This window comes from Canis aureus, chromosome 28, assembly GCF_053574225.1.
Source record: "Canis aureus isolate CA01 chromosome 28, VMU_Caureus_v.1.0, whole genome shotgun sequence".
Lineage (NCBI taxonomy): Eukaryota > Metazoa > Chordata > Mammalia > Carnivora > Canidae > Canis > Canis aureus.
Window position 1 is genome coordinate 32,311,123 of NC_135638.1, and position 17,858 is coordinate 32,328,980.

The window sequence follows — 17,858 nt, forward strand, 5'->3', positions numbered from 1 at the left end:
GGAAGGCATATCGATATGATCTTCCTTGGAGACAGATTGAAGACAAAGCAGATGCAATGCTATGAGGCTGGCTGGTAGACTGGCCTTGAGGGGAGACCACACCCCACCTTCCCAGTGTAGTGCCTGTCAGCTACTCAATCAGATAAACAGTTGTAGCCACTGACTTACACTCCATAATGCATAAATGATGTCTCCCATGTTTGAAAATGGGAAGAAGAACTCATGAAATGCTTGCTTCTGCTAAACAAAACACTGAGATTGAGCAAGACTACATCTGGCTAACCCTACAGGACAAGCCAGGAAAGAGGGAAAGCTTCCAGACAACAAACAAAATGGACTAGTTGCAGAGAATTGTTTAGAGTTTCCAATAGGCTTGTTAATACATTACTTTGACATGATAGTTTGTGGTTTTGATACCCTTGGCAGAACTTCCTACTGGCATTTACAGGTTATCCTGCTTCCTTGGGTCATCCCTAGACAGTAGAGCCATGTTGTCAGATACAAGAGCATAACTCTCCTTTCCGTTACAGCACAGCATCACACATTAGGCAGATCTAAAACTTGTATCCTATCATCCAGATAACAATTTAAAAAGGAAAGCAGCATGAAGATCAGTGATTCAAAAACAATTTTGGATGGTGGAGGAGGGAAATTATTTAAATAGTTTGGGAAAATCTTTTAGTAAGTACATTTACATTGCATCATGGGATATTTACTATTGTGAGTGACATATGATTATTTTCCAAAAAGATTGATAGAATCTGTAATCAAAGAGGTTTTGATATGTTAGCTTGCTAATTTTTTAATTGAAATTTGAAAGGAGTCCAGGTAATAATCCATATGGAAAAGTGTTCATTTTCCTACACTTTGTTCCCTATTTTTAAATACTTCTAATCCGTGATGCAATATGATCTCTAATATCATGTTCCCTCTACTTTTACTATTATTCTTGGTAGACTTTGTTGACTCCTTTCTACTTTTCTTTTAATAAATATTTGATATTATGAATATGGAAACAGTCATGCTTATAAAACGTGGATCTTATAAAAAATACAGAGAAGAAAACCATAAAGACACTGTCTATAACCCAGAGACATTACTGTTAACATGTCAAATACTTTTAAAAAATTTTAGAAAACTTGTGTTTTCTGTCTTACCACATATTTGATTATTGTCCTAAAGTTCTCAAGGAAATCAGGGTGGTTTAATTTCCTGTAACAGAAACCATTTATGCTTTGACTCATTCATTCTTGAAATTATATTATTATTTTATATTGTAATTTTTATTACTATTATAACAAATGCTAATCACTTACTATAAATCAGGAACCATGATAAGTGCTAGTGAGCAAAATCACATATGGACCTGCCCTAACGGTGCTTATACGCTGGGTGAGAGAGGATCTAACATATAAATTATTATATAATTACAAATTTGACACAAGAATTTGTATCAAATTTATTACAAAATTGTGCTATCAAGGAAATACACAGAACTATACATGTGAATAACACAAACTGGACTGAGTTTAAGATACTTTAATAAGACTTGCAAATAGAGATGTCCAATAGTGGCTGTTTCAATGCATTCAAAATTCAGGAGAAACATGAGTTTGACCGTCAGCCACCCACAAAAGATAATGGAAATCTTGTGTCTCTGTGAGATTTCTTAAGTACAAACTCACAAGAGAAGACAGCAAAAGACATCAGGAAGGCTACAACTGAATGGCTGGGTGAAGAGGATGAGCCAAAAAATGATTCTGGAAACAGGCCAGCGAGGTAGGAGTAAAACCCAGGGACTGTGATGTCATGAAACCCTTAGAAGAGAGGGCATTCACAGAGAGAAATCAAGTAAGGGGAAGACAAAACAGTCCACTGATGTTAGAGAAGTATCCCTTGGGGATGTTTTAAAGAGCTAAATGATGAGGAAGGCACACTGAGATGAGCTGTAGCATACAGGTGTAAAGAGAAATTTTACTTTTTTGTTTGTTTTTCAAGTATTTAAATATCAGTTAGAACCCTAGAGTTGAGGGTGAGTCTGAGGCTACTGTCTCCTATTCATAAGCATTCTGGTTAATAAGTGTGAAGTCTGGATATCCAGGTATTATTTCGAAGTTTCTAGGTGATTCTAACAGGCAGCCATATTTGAAAGCCACTGTTCTAGGTCAGTCTTGCCCACATGCTTAATTTAGAGCTAACCCTAGTTTGCCACTCTCAACTCTGTCCAAACATGCTGGACCTCTCCCAGATTACATGTGGACCAACAATTTCACAGGATCGCCTCTCAGATCCCTCCTAGGGAAGTTCTCTTCTAATATTAATCTACCTTAGTTGGCCAGGTTCAAAGCATCCTGTTCCCAAAGAGATGTGTGATCTCCTTCAGTAGACAATTTCAAAATGATAATGTTTTAACTCTTTCTCACTAAAAACAAAGCCCAAGGATTCATGTAGCTTTTTTTCTGTCTCTCTTTGATACTTGGAACATATCTTTTAAACTATGACCATATGGCATCACAAATTAATATTAAGGTCATTTCTTTCCATTCATTCAGTGGATATTTTTAAGTTTCTACCATGTCATAATTAACACTGTGATATCATTTTCAAGTTTTAAATGAATATAAATATGTACCTTCTCAGTAATCAAAAATGGTACTGCAACTGGTTTGCAGTAGAGAAAATTGAGGCCCAGAGAAATGATATGATTTGCCCCAAGATTACACAGCTAAAAGAAAGCAAAAGAAGGTATGAGTCTAGACCCTCTGATGGCATACCCACTGGATATCATGCTGGCTCTCCATTGCTGGCAGTCATTTTACACAAACTACCCTACCCTGTCTAGCAGTTTGTTGGAATGACATACATAGTGTTTGTACATATGTTTGCAGAGAGCACAAAAGCAACAACAACAGAAGGTGAAGATATAGTACCTCATGTGATAATGGCAGCGTCATCAGGAGATTGGGCCCATGCACATTTGCACATTTTTGTCGGGAGCTGCATGAGGAGAAGATTTCCAACAGAGTCAGTACTATTTGCTACTCATGTAGATTCACAGAATTTTAGAACTAGAGAGAAATCCAAGCCAAAATCTCTGATTCTATACAGGTGCAGTGACATCACATATAATTAGTTAATATCAAAGGTCATATTCAAATGCAGATGTCTTCAAAACATTCAGTGGCACTGAATGTTTTTTTTCCCATTTGCATCTGAATAACAATGAAAAGTACCCAGATATTCATACTTGAGGACAATGGTGAAAATAGAATCAATTTTTAAACTTGAGTATAAAGCTGTTCTAGAAATGTCTAGAATCTGGAACCTAGTTTCCAGACATGCACTTTCCAATATGAGGGCCACTAGCTACATCTATTTAAATTTCAAGCAATTAAAATGATATAAAACTTTACATTTTACTCCTTATTTATCCTAGCTGCATTCCAAGTGCTCATTAGTTACATGTGGCAACTGGCTACCATTTTGAATAGTGCAGATGATAGAAATTTACCCTCATGGCAGAAGGTTCCATTGGGCAGCACTGATCTGCCTAAATTATGCCAGTCACTGAGCCATGAGCATTGCTAGTTTTTCCTAGTAGCATCCTATAGACTTTAAATGCAACATCAAAAGCCATTCAACTTATGGAACATGTTGCCCACTGGGTTTTTTTTTTTTTAAGATTTTATTTATTTATTCATGAGAGACACACAGAGAAAGGCAGAGACATAGGCAGAGGGAGACGAAGGTTCCCTGCGGGGAGCCTGATACAGGATCCCAAAACCCTGGGATCATAACCTGAGCAAAAGGCAGACACTCAACCACTGAGCGACCCAGTCATCCCACCCACCATGGTTTTAAAGTCATACTTAGGAAGAAAAGGATAAACTCCCCAGAAAAAAAAACAAGATAGGCTGTTCATACAATAGGGGGAATCCACTGCTGTCACAATCATAATGCCACTTGTCATTCAGCAACCCAAATGAGAAAAATGAAGAGTTGACAGGTAAGGGATAATATTTAGTGGTATAATAATATTATAAAAAGAACCGATAATACTATTTTAAAGCTATGTAAATTAGATTTAAAGAAGGATAAATATGAAAACTATAGGAAATATGAAGTTGGTTTGGCCTGAAAAACAACACCAACAAAACCAAGGGCCCCCCAGGAATGCCTGTGTTTGTGTGATGAGTGTGGGAGGGTATATCTGTGTAAGCTTCAAAGGAGAACAAGATGTCCCATTGCCAAATTTTCTTAGCTCCTCTGTAATTCTAATTTTTGATGTTTATTTCAGATCAATGGCGGAGAGAAGCGACCTGCCTCTGACATGGGGAAAAAGCCCAAAACCCCCAAAAAGAAGAAGAAGAAGGACCCCAATGAACCCCAGAAGCCTGTGTCTGCCTATGCGCTGTTCTTTCGTGATACTCAGGCTGCCATCAAGGGCCAAAATCCAAATGCTACCTTTGGTGAAGTCTCTAAAATTGTGGCTTCAATGTGGGATGGTTTAGGAGAAGAGCAAAAACAGGTAAGAAAGAATGCAAAGTGGAGTTGGAATCAACATGTTTTAAGAAAGTGTATATTCACTCTAAAAAAATGGCTTCAGAGGACTGTGGGTGAATTTTTCAGATGCCAGAACAAAGGCTGAGAATACGCCCCATCAGAACCAGACTTCAGGAGACTTTCACATATTTTTATACTCTTTTATTGGTCTTCATAAATAGCATGTTAGTTTCCTTTGTTTCAAGGTTTATATACTGTAGTTACTCTTGGAAGGACTTTTATATGTCCCAGCCAGGATTACATCATGCTTTAATGTTGCCAATGTGATCATAAAGACTTAAAAAAAAAATACAGAAAGTATTTTGAAAACTGTCCACACTTCTCTTTAGCACTTACTATTTACCCTTTGGTCATCAAAACCCTCTTTGCTCTTTGCTAAATGAACCTCAGATTTAAGGGTTTCTACCCTTAGCCATTCCCTAAAGACCACCAGAGCATGTTATTCAATCCCACATATACCATATTCTAGGCTGTGTTAAATGGGACCAGATGCCTGGTTATTTTCTTCTGGTGTAGATTGCCATGATGTGAGGACCATGCTTTGGGGGGGGGGGGGGGGGCACATGGAACACTCTGCATCTCAGCCACAGCGTAAGCAGCCCAGAAGATCTTGGGGAGGATGGGAATCATGGAGAGAGAGCCAACAGTTCAGTACACAGATGTAGCCCCCCTTCAACAAAGAAACAATATTGATCCCATATTTCTAAACCAGATTGCCATTGTCACCATCTAGAATTTCATTGTCAAAAAGAAAAAAAAATAGACAAGCGTCATCATCAGGTTGCAGTCATTGAAAGAACCACATAAATGCAGCTGTAGCTGTTGCAGAATACTGAACGGTGGTAATGATGTACTAATCTCCTAGTTGACTCTTGATAGAGGCCTTTATGTTTCCTTATCAGATCCAGGGAAGAATGTAAGAAACAGAAAGTCTCAAAGCTATATACATCTAGAAGTACCTATATGTTGTGAATATCGATCAACAGCTAAATGTATAGTTTCTCACTCTTTTAAGAACACTTTCACATTTGATTCCTTTCATTTATTCTGCTGAATACTCATAGATGCTGAATATTCATAGATACTTTTATCTAAATTTTGTAGATTATGAAATAGAGCCAGGTAGTTAACTTTATCCATGTATTCATTCAATGAGTGTGTATTGAGCATTTACTATGTGCCCCAAGGAGTGTTCTAGACACTGGAGATCTAGCAGACAAAACAGGTCTCTCATTCTGTTGAACGGTTTGTCTAAGATGATTTGGCTGGTACATGGAATCACTGTGACTAGAACTTATCACTCTATGAAATCAGTAACAGTGGAAATGATAGAACCGGTTGCTAAGGAACAAAGAACCCCCACCCCGCCCCGCCCCCAGGTCTCCCCAGGCCTCCTTTTCTGTAAGCCAAAGCTACCTTTTATAGTCTGAAATCTCTACACATTTTCTTATGTCTCTGTCAAGATTGCCGTCTCAGGGATGGGTTCATAGAAAAGCACAGGCCTACCATGTGGAGCGTTATGATGCAAGAGTCATCTTCCAGGACAGAAAACACACCACTGAAACATTCTCTGTGCCCTCAATTAAAATATCCATCTCACTAGGAAGAGAGTAGTGGACATTGTGTTTTGTGATTCTATCGAAAACCTAATACAGTTGTTTCGGGATTCAAGAGCTGATTTTTCTCTCCTAACGTGGATCAATTTGCATTCACATTCCTGAAGCTGTGATGTGGTTCCCAGTTGATGTTGGACATTCATGGTGGGATTCTACAGTGACTTCACTCTTCCACTCAGTAGAGCATTGCTGAATGAGTAACCAAGTGAATAGAGGCCAGGAATCCCAACCCTATCCCTGCTCCAGATTTTGGAATCCTAATGCCTCCCAGTTCCACCCCCTGACGCCACACACCAGGACATACGCCTCTGGTGACTTTGATCACTCCTGTGCATATTCTTAGATACGCACCAGGCTTTGATACTATAAACTCTTTTGCTTGGTGAGATAAAATTTCGTGGAGGAGACATTCTGAAAGTGATCGCTCTCCCTCGGGATTGTGTGCAGCAAGTCTCACCCATCAGAGGACATACAGGATTCCCCTCTGAAGACTCAGCCCTCCTCTTTACCTGGGACTCAGCATCTAAGCTGGAAGTTTCGTTCGAAAGCTCACACGTGCTCCTTTTGCTTCCACTTTACCAACTCTTATTCCACAAAACATTAGTAGCCTGTGCTATCACTCATCTGACTCCTCTTATCCATCTCCTGGACCCCAGATACCTTTCCCTAATTATTTCCTCCATTTACTAGAGGAACTCGTGTGGTTTTAAGACCAATAGTTTGAAAGGGGGAGGCATATGACTGGTCCTTCACGTTATCGATGTTAAACGTCAGTGCCTACACCCATGTCCCCGATGGAAAAGAATAGCATTCATAGGATGAAAATCAGGTAGTTCCTCAAGGCAGCAAATACAAAGCTGCAGGTTGTTCCCACTAATTCTATTATAATAAGGCCATTTATTTTTATTATAGCAAGAGGGGAAACATTAAGATAATATTCCACATTCTTTTTGTGTGACCATATTTACAGACCCTTAGAATATGAGATTCACTATTCTCGACTGTCATGTTAAAAGGGAAAATCGCTCCCATTGTCCCATACCGCCTTTCAGATTGGGGCCAAGGCTTTCTAATGCAGATAGGATCATAGTGATGATGTAACATTTAAGGATTTCTAATTGTATGCGTGTGATGACAAACGTTTTTCTCTTTCTCTTGTGCACCTTATTTCCAATTTAGTAAGTAACTCGTAATGAGTCTACCTTTAGGTTCTCTCTCCACAGAAATAGTTAGGGTTGGGGCAAAGAATTTGTTTAACAAATAAAGGATGAAGTTCTGTAACAGCCAGTATAGCTCGTTGCACGTTATAAAGCAATTTCATAATCAGAATCCAAGTGTTAAAAAGTTATGCCAAGATTGTTTAGGAAAATAACTTAATAAAAATAATTTTCTTTTTCTCTTATTAAAAAAAAGTTGATATCTTAAAAATGGAGCACCATTATGAACACGAAGTATTGGGAGCAGTGTGGGTCACTCTACGATGGCTGTCCCCATCCTTTATGCTCCTTTGACTTAGCAGGGGTTCAGCATAGCTTATCCTTCCCTCTTACAAGGTGATCTTGCTTACCGAAGAGAGTAAGGCCGAAGAGTACACACAAAAATGAGATCTGTTATATGCAGAGGATGCAGGCCCATCCCGGGGACAAGCAGAGAGAGGGTCAAATGAATGATATCGGGCACTGAGCTTACAGAAGGGAGCATACTGCATCAGATGGGCCATTGCTCTGCTGCTCTGTGGCAGCGCTTCTCCCACACTTTGCAAGAGTTGCCAGCAAAGCGAACAGGCCTGCCTCGAGTGCACATTTGGGCATCAAGAGAATTTTAGCAAAATATCCCAAAGTGTTATTATGGTGTATTACCACCTGTTCTTTCCCTTTATGTTGACTCATTGTGCCAACATAATACAGTATCTCTGTTTCGAACTTCAATTAATTGTATTTTACTCTCATTTAATATTCAAATTTGGGAGGGCACATACTGCTATGTATTTTTAAAGGAATGTTGCTGGAGCAGATTAGAGGCAGGCCATTAAACTTCAAAATTTAGGCGTGTTACAAGAGCCCCACGTGATGTCATTGGCATTGTGTAGGCAGCTGGTTCGGTAGAAGCTAGCGTTGCATGTGCCACAATTGTTCAAAAATCCTGTTGTCATAATAGCCCACAATTATGAACAGCTACAAATATAAACACGAACTGGGGAAAATGGACAAAATTATTGATGATTTATTAGGGGCTCAGAAAATTACAATATTTAAGGAAAAACAGCTATTAGCGAGATTACAATTGAATGTTTTCTTGACAGCCAGAGGGAACATGACTAATAGAGCTGCTGTATGTTTATATCACATGCTTCCTCATTGTGGAGGATGGGCGGGAAAGAGAAGCCACTGCAGAAGGGCAGATCTTTATTTTCAGAATCCATGGTGAGTGAGCAACTGTATGTACTTTGGTTTCTGTGAAGAATCTCTCAAAGAAGAAAAAATCAAAAGGAAGCTGAAAGAAGCGATAAAAAATCCTCCAGGAGCACAAAACCTCCCTTATGAATCATTCCCACCAAAGCCACTGAACAAACTTCACATATCAGAGATCTCCCCATTTTAATACTTTGGAAGATGGTGCTGAATCTGGAATGGAAGCAGAATTGTGTTTGGGATTCCAACCGGAGGTTTTAAATGCTAATGAATCGTAAGACAATGGAAAGCCCATTTCAGAAGCGGACTGAGTCGTTCAGAAGGCACCAGATGGAGAAAGGGAAATAAAACATAAGTATTGCTGTGATGTTGGTCTTTGCTACTTATCTTTCACTGACTGGAACCTACAGAGAGTGAAAAATAATAACTTAACAATATCACGCCCTTTGTATTAGGCTCCTTGGAGTTTCAGCCACCCTCAGCATCTTTTTTATGAGGTTTCAGCTAAATTTCTTGTCTATCCCCGTTATTTCTGAATGCTCTGATTCCGGTCACCGGAGTAAAAGATCTAGGTCCACGGTGGCAATAGAGCACAAATCAAGCCCTAGTAAATTAAAGAGTCCGTCCAGCTTTGAAGCAGGAGGGATTGGTCCAAGGAACTATAAAAGGGTTCTCGGGTCCTTTTGAGCCACGGAAAGGCAGCTCTTAAGTGGAAAGGGAAAGTCACCTTAAATCAGAACCAGATGTAAATTACTAAATGAACCTTAAGTTCCTAATTGGAGACACAGTCGGGCTGTAATACATTTAGCAAATTACAAACAAAATGTTCTTGTTTACATTACATTAAATGGCTTTAAAGCTTCAGCCAAAGAGCTAAATAAACATGCTGTTCTGCTAAAAATGGAGTGGAAGGCCTGTTCAGATAGTTTGGTATATTCAGGAGAAACCAGAGCCCTCGGTGCCCAGGGAGTGTATTTTTGTAAACGCCAGTCCTGCCGCGCATGGAAGAGGAGCGTAGATTTACCTCCAGATCCAGAGCCTAATGAGCAGATCTCACTTGCAGGGAAACTGTTTGAATACTGCAACATATGCCTTCTTTCAGGATGCATAATTCATATCCAAGGATATTAGCCATAGCAGTTCAGCTCAATAGCAACACCTCATTATTTTATCCCTCAGTATTTATTCCTATGTTTGACGCCTCATGAAATTACTGTTAATGTGTTTATATAAGGGCAGGTCTGACACAAGTGGCAAGAATGTAATTTCCTACTCATTCTTTCCTGCTGCTGTGTCCTCTTCCCCTGGTAGAAGTGGCAAGTGTAAATAGTTAATTTGCTTCAATTATGAGCCTGTCCTGCTAAATTAGAAGCAGCAGGGAGATGAAGAGCCAGAATTATACTTATGAGGCAGCTGACAAATCCTCTGAGCCCATGGAATCAAATCATTTACTCCTCATTGGTGCTCAAACACCCACTACATAAATGCTGCCGGGGCTTTTCCCCCCCTTATCTTCTGATAAAATTTGGATTTTACGTCAACAGTACTTAAGGTCAACTAAAATCCCGTTGCACTGTAACACTCACACATGTGTTGATCTTAGCCATTTCCTTGTAAACAGTATGCATGTTTCCTTTTTTTTTTTTTCCTTTCAACCAGGAGTAAAAAAATGTGAAACCATTGTTCAGATATAAACTGTAGAATAGGAGAAAAGTGTGATTCATAAAAATGTTGAAACTGAGGAGTTCCTTTTAATAATTTTATTACATGAAATGGCTAGTGTATTTTACTTCCCAAATGCAGGTGTGTATGTATACATATCATTGTTGGCATATAATGGGATTATTGCCTGTAGGCGTAAACCTAGGTAGTACACACGTAGAAATAGCCTATGCTCATCTACGGTGGAAGCAGACATCTCGCTTGAAAGCTTCCATGACACTGATGGAGAGAGAATTTGAAGAAAATACTCCAGTGGGTGGGTTGGATGTCTGTATATCAAATCCTCTATTTCCATTGGTGTGCATTTTAGTGTAGAAGATGCAATTCAGAACTTTATCATGCTCACTCATGCTTATACTCACAAAAGGAGAAATCTGGCACTGGAGATTCTATACTCGATCATGCAGATCTCCTGAGCCCCTACTATGTCCCAAGCATGGCTCGCTCTGTTTACGGGGGCGTCATCTGTAGACAGTGCAGTTGAGTGTCAGAGAGACTCTTCAAGGGGAGTTCTTCTGCAGCTAGGAGGAACCTTCGAGTAAATGAAGGTGGATCTGTGATACTGGATCACGTTGGTTCACCACATGGTTTTGCTCTATTTATTGTAGGATAGTGAATAAAATGACTATCCATTCTACTCTGTTTTCTCATCTGTAAAATGAGAGTAATAATACCATTGCAACCTTCTTGTTGAAAGAATTAAAAGAATAGAGATAGAGCCTGACACACAAAATGCACACAATTAGAGGCATGTTTTTAATGCCTTTTTTTGATTCTGTAACTTCAGTTCCTCACATCACAGCAGGCACATAGTAGGCACTCAACGTATAGTTCAGTGTGATTGAACGACATCATACTTGCCCCAGTCACCCTCATTTAATAAATCGACACATATATTTTGTAGCCATTTTTTTCAAAGAGCTTGCCTACTATTCCATAAGGAGATCACACCATTATTGTGTAGACCATTTGGAGGGATCAGATGGTCAGCAAAAGAATTGATAGCAAGATTTTTGTCACATTGTATATTTTCAATCCTCTGAATACTACTTTATAAATGTCTTTCAGTTCTGGAATGCTGAAGAAAACGCTGAGCAAGTTACACATGATGGAAATGTAACCACATTTAAGTACTAAGTTCTATATAAAATACAGATGCACTTGCTCTAGCTGTCCTAAATAATAACAGCATTGAAAGAAGCTGTAAACGTTAATTTCTAAAGGATACAGCGGGGAATTGTGATTAAATTATTATTTCTTATACATAAATGTACTTCTAAGCATTTTCTATAAATATGAACTTGTAGTGGGGACAAAAAAAAAAAAAAAAAAACCTACATTTGAAGTCGACCAAAAGGAAAAAATGCCTTTTAGGTTTTTTTTTTTTTTTTTATAGTGTTTGAATAGAATACAGAATTGGAAGAATTACACATTTTTTTCTTATTATTACTGTAAAGGCTTGGTTGAAATAAACTATGACTATACAGATTAACTGAGGGCCAGAGCAGAAAAGAAGGAAGGAAGAAGGAATTAAATGGTATTTATAAGATTTTCCTTTTTTATATGAGTTAGATGGATGGTTTGTTTGGGGAAGGAGCAGAAAGTAAAAAAAAAAGAAAAAATGACAGGTTATGTTAGACTTCTTTTTCTATTTGAGTTTATCATATTCACTGATATTGAACTGCTGATTTTAATTAGGGATTAACAGCCTATAAAAACGTGTGTCCACGCTGGTATTTAGTGCATTTCAAAAATGATTCAGTGAATCACCAGATTAGATGAACAGGATTTGGATCCTCTAGAATTGCTATTTGATGTCGATCTTCGTATGTTTTAGATTAGCCGTTATATATGTTTTAGTTTAACCACTAAGATGCAGTCCTTAGATAGGATATGGTAGCTTTCTTAGAATAACAAACCACAGCCTATAACTAAGTCAGGACAGGATGAATTCAAAAGTGTTTGGATGAGCTGGAGAAAATGATAAATGATGTATTATGATTTTTAAATCCTCATCTGGCCAACTTTGCACTTTATTTCAAACAGCTGTAGACCATTTGGAAGCCATTTTGTAGCTCGACTGAGTACTAATATTTACTGTACGAACCACATATCTTTAAAATATTTGTCTTTCCCTGAGAGAGAGACCGTTTCTTTCCCAAACTTAACTTTGACATAAATCAGACCCATCCTTCTAGATTAGAAGGTTTGATCATGGCAGAGCTTGTTCGTAGCCAAACACCGTCAGCGTCATCTTCGGTTTCTGCAAGTAGGAGACTTTCTCCATCCGTGAATAGAGGCTTGGAAATATTTTTGAGGAACTCCTTCCTGATGATTTTTAAATAACTGTTCTAAAGTAAGGGTTTCCTACTTCACCTGGATGTGGAATCCTCACAGGCTTTATCATTCTCTCATACATTTGAGCCTCTCCTCAGACATGGCCGTCAACTATAGAATTCAGAAAGCATCCGTGTGCAATTTTAGAAGGTAGCATGAGAAAGACATACACAGTATATAATATTGGAGCCATTAGGTAGTTCTCAAAGGTGAAGGTCTAAATTACCATCAGAGAAACCCCCTCAGATTTTAATTTCACTCTGGGCTACTCCCCTTTAACCGCAATTACAGAAATATACCTCTTGAAATGACCACCCTTTGAATCTCCTCTCTGAACATCTGCAGCTATGCAGGAAAGAGCGGACCCATCAATCCACGTAATATGGCATGATGAGTTTACTCTTTTCTAAAGTGGTATGTAGGCACTTTTGTGATGATCCCACATAGCCGATCATCAATAGGCAATAGGGAGCCATTTCTAGAAAACAGGGCACTCTGAATGCTAGTCAGGTATCCTGTAACAACATCGATCCCAGACTGAAATCAGGGGGCACATATCCAGCCCGAAACATATTGAGTTAGCCACCTTTCTCCAGTGGTTGTTAATCAACAAATTTCAGGAAAGTTAACACTTTGTGTGATGTTAACTCCTGGGAGCCCAGCAAAGGGATAGCACTGGAGTAACACTTGCTGTTTCGGTTGGAAACCAAATGCCAGAGAGATGGCAGATGCTCTAATCAGGCCATCTGACACCACCATCTTATCTACTGCTACTTAGAAAACGTTGCTTTGGTCAACACTCGAGACCAAACTCTGTTGTATCTCTGCCTTTGGAAGTTAAATGAACCCTTTTTAGCTGTCTGGGGGTCACCTGGAGTAGCCTTTTAATAAAAACATGTTAGAAATGTTTCCAGTGTACAAATGCGTACTACCATCGAAGATATATTTACTAAATATTTGCTTCAAAGTCCTAAATAGCATCTCTCTGTGTGGGGAGAAAACCCTCTCAAAAACAGTTTTAAGGTATTAAAAGTATATGTAAACATTGTCAGCTTAAGATCATTAATTATAAATTATGTCTTGGAGAAGAGGTTGAAAGGAAAACTATAAACAGAAATCTGTCTCTCAAGAAAAAAATAAATCAATAAGAAGCAAGAGAGCCCTGTGTTTCTGACTGTGGCTGAACCAAGGCATGCAATATATACACAGATCATTATTATTCAAAGGCATTTGTTGTATTTGTTTCCACATGTCAATTTCCAAAAAAAAAAAAAAAAAAATCTGAATTTGACTTCCAATAATCAATAATTAGCTCAGCGAATTCAGAATACTTGAAACAAGGAATTTATTGGCTCTTTACTAACAAACTTCTTTTAAGTTTCTTTGTTTTTATATTTAGTAAAGCTGGCACAATGGTTTCTGATAATATTGTATGAATTCTTAATTGTCTTATTATGATTGCCTTTTATTTTATCAAAATATAGAATCTAGGCTGAAGACCTCCCAAAATTGGGAAACCAATTAACACATTCATTTCATAGTGTCTTATATAATTTTATTGACAAGGTTAGTCATTTTCTTACCTTAAGTAAAATGTTCTGCTAATTAATATATTCATGAGTCAATAATCTCTCACATCTTGAATTTCCCAGTAGTGGACCAGGCTCAGCAAACCACCTTTGGCATTAGAAACCGTAAATTGACCTCTGCTGCTGACTTGGGCAGATATTTGGTCTTTAGACATAATTTATTTTTAACTACGCTAATTCTAAAGCCACTTTTCAATACTGATCTGTGTCTATTTTTGAGCTCAGCATTACAAAATATTAGCCAAGCCTCATTCCCTGCTGTCAAATTCAAGATGTGGGAAATTTAAAATAGTTGTATTGATGAAAATACATTTCCATTTACACAGTAAATGGTGAAAAATATTTTATTCTTGAGGGCTGATTTCAAAAGATTGCCAAAAACAGACTCTAAAGCCTTGAAAGAATCAACTTAATGGTAGCCGACAGCCATGTGTGTTCACTTTGCTAATCTTTCATTTTCGACTCTAATGACTCCTTTCTGTTTAACTTAGCGATGTGACCTTTAGCATACCAGCAAGTCATTTTTCAGTACTTTTGCTCAATTTAGGATGATTTTACTTTTATTTTCAAGATGATTCCCTCTGAAAAATGAAAAGCTTCTGTAAAACGAAATTCATTTCAGAACATTTGTACCTTTTCACAATGAGGTGTCCACAGATCCATGTCATCCACTGCCTTCGTTGGAAAGGGCATGACCAGAGCAGGCTACACGGCATGGCATGAGTGCAGTCCTCGGCCACTCAGGGTCCCCATTCCACTCCCAAATGTGTCTTTGACTGTCATAGCTGATTCCTGAGTTTTTGAAAATGGAACTTCAAGGCTCAAAATGTTAAAATAGTGATGAACCTGCAAACTTTGTCACTGTTCCTTTGATTTACTTTTCGAACATAATTGGTCATCTTTGAATCCTGTCCTTGTTTTTATGCCTAGCATGGAACATATATACCAAGATTTTAATGCACTGTAGAATTATCTGCCCATTATACAAATATGAATGACTTCTTTATCCGCTTGTGGTTTCCCTGGGAACCTTCATCAATAGTATCTTTCTAAGCCAACTACCTCCACTCTCAAAGTAACCCAGATAAATCCTTTCATATGCTTAATGTAAATGGAAAATTTTACTATTGTTAATCTTCTTCTTATCTAGTCTATTGCCATACCTCTTAGAAATCTGTTTCAGTAAGAAAACATAATCTTTGGGGAGATATATATTATTATACGATATAATTGCATGTGCGCGCATGCACGTGTGCGCGCACAATTATCATTCCACAGTGTACTTCTCTGGAAACAAAAGCAGATGCACTTTCTAATTTAAGACTCTTTGTTGTTGTTATAGGTCTATAAAAAGAAAACCGAGGCTGCAAAGAAGGAGTACCTGAAGCAACTAGCAGCATACAGAGCCAGCCTTGTATCCAAGGTAACGTGCAATTGTGCAATACTGGGATGGAGTGTGGCCATCTTATTGAAGCCTACAATGGTCATTTAAAAGCATAAAAGATCACTTTAGCATCTCTGCACTCTTCTTTGTTGAAAAGGAAAGTAAATCCTAAACTAAGGTATACATTTTGGAAATATTTGTTCATACCTTAAGTCCAGAATGACATCCTCTGGGCCTTCTGTGAAATATCATCCACCTGTGGATTATTGGTTTTGTGGGTTAGTCACAGTACATTCTTAATGCTGAGCCAACCTTCTATTTCTCCATATCCTCCCCTTAAATTTCCCCTTGCCCCCTGCCCCACACCCCATTCCATCAGCCTTTAGCTGAGAAGAAGCCAACTGCCTCATGACAGCAGCATTAGGTTGTAAGCCTGCCCCCACCCACTCCCAAAAAAATCACAGCATTTCATTTGAAATGAAAACACCACTTAAAAATATTTTATGCTTTAGAATATATATCTTAAACACTAGTCCTTTCTGTGATAAATACTCAAGGGTTGTCTCTCTTTGGTCTCAGATTATGAAAGATAGAGTTCCCTTTACAGATTGCTTAGGGAGGTAACCTCAGAGAGACAGAGCTGATTCTGTAAGCACTTGACAGGATATCCAATCAAGTCCAAATTTGACTATTACTTGGCTCAGAGTAGCTTGTGGCTCTGGACTTCATTCCATTCACCCACAAAAACTGTTTCCTCTTTCATCCAGAAATATCCATTCCTCTTCCAACAACTCTCAAGTAATTCTATAAATGAGTTTTCTATCAGGGAAAATATACACTGAATATATTGATGCAGAAAACAAAAGAGAACACAAAATACAAATGTATGAGAAATTTCTTTTCACTATTGGTCTAATGCAACTTTATGTTCCATTTTTAAGGTATGACATGGTGGGGAAACTTACTATTTATTATTTAACCTTAAAATTTCCAGCTCTCCTATACTATCTCACTATGGATCTCATGCTTTCTAGTTTATCTAACTCCTTTTGAAAATATTTTTATTTTCAGCTGATACTATCTCTCATTTCTGTATATTTAAGAATTCACAGAATGCATATGAAATTTTAGCAAAAAAATGAAGTAAAAGATATTAGATCCAATAACAAAAAAAAGAGTTAGAAATTACTACATCTATTCAGCCTTTGGGTTAAATAGCCATGTTGATATTATTCAGATTAATATGCCCCAAATGTAAGAGGGATTTAAAAAAAAAATGAGTTCTCCTTATTTCATCTAAGATAAGTTTCTTTTTTGAGCATTTTTTTGAGCATTTTAAATAGAAGTGTAGTCAGAACATTTTATATATGAGAAAATCAATACATAAAGTCTCAATCCCAATACAAAGCACTCTGGTTCATGTTATGCAGATTGCCAGAATGTTATAATACTGACTAAGCCTTTACTTTCAAAACAAGTGTCCTCAGATTTGCTCTTCGCTGCAACTTTTCTTACTGTTCATTCTCAGAGTTGCAACCCTCAGTATACGGCAATTTATATAAATGCTGTGAATTGCCATTTCTACATTTAAAAAACCAAGCACTTTTTTTACAGCTTACTCTGACTTTTTTTTTTCTCTTTGGCAGTAGGAATTTTGCTGGAACTGTTGAATGTCTATTTATGTACAACTATCTATTATGTGTATACAAATTGAAGGAAAATTGCAAATACCCTCTCCAGGTTAGAAAAATGGCCCTCTGATGTTGTACGCGAGCGGATATTCACAATATAACCTTGCAGGCACATACAGAAAATTTACCAACCTACCTTTCCATTGTACACAGACACTTATGTAAAAAATCCATTTCTTTTCCATTTTAAATAGTGACAAGGAAAATAATAGGCATTTATATTCACAGATACACTTTTTCGATGTTATAGTTTTTTTGTGTATTATAAATTATTTCCCTATTCGAAAAGATGTAAAGGTACAATCATAAAAGGCTACATGATAATAACAGCTACAATTCCAGGTAACCACAGTGTACCAGCCATGCTCTGCTTTTTTTCTCCATCCACTCATTCATGTATTCATTTGACAAATTTCCCCAAGCATGTGGTCTGTGCTGAATGCTATGCCAGGCTCAGAGGACACAGTGGAGAACAGGCACATATATGTCCCATGGAGAATAGGCAGATATGCCCTTGAAATTTAAGAAGCTTCCGTTTTGTCGGG

General features: G+C 37.9%; 1 protein-coding gene and 1 long non-coding RNA gene across 6 annotated transcripts in view; one reads left to right on the forward strand and one right to left on the reverse strand.

Annotated features, from left to right (window-relative positions):
• Window positions 1-17,858, forward strand: part of TOX (thymocyte selection associated high mobility group box) — a 299,196-nt gene that overhangs the window by 260,822 nt on the left and 20,516 nt on the right. For all 5 annotated transcript variants that reach the window (XM_077876859.1, XM_077876860.1, XM_077876861.1 and 2 more), the window contains 2 exons: window positions 4,298-4,528; window positions 15,581-15,661. In XM_077876859.1, the coding sequence (XP_077732985.1) occupies window positions 4,298-4,528; window positions 15,581-15,661 (312 nt within the window). The remainder of the gene's footprint in view (window positions 1-4,297; window positions 4,529-15,580; window positions 15,662-17,858) is intronic.
• Window positions 1,158-6,389, reverse strand: LOC144300612 (uncharacterized). Its single transcript, XR_013367392.1, has 3 exons — window positions 6,070-6,389; window positions 2,931-2,997; window positions 1,158-1,212 (listed from the first exon to the last, which is right to left on the reverse strand). It is a non-coding gene; the product is annotated as an uncharacterized LOC144300612 (long non-coding RNA).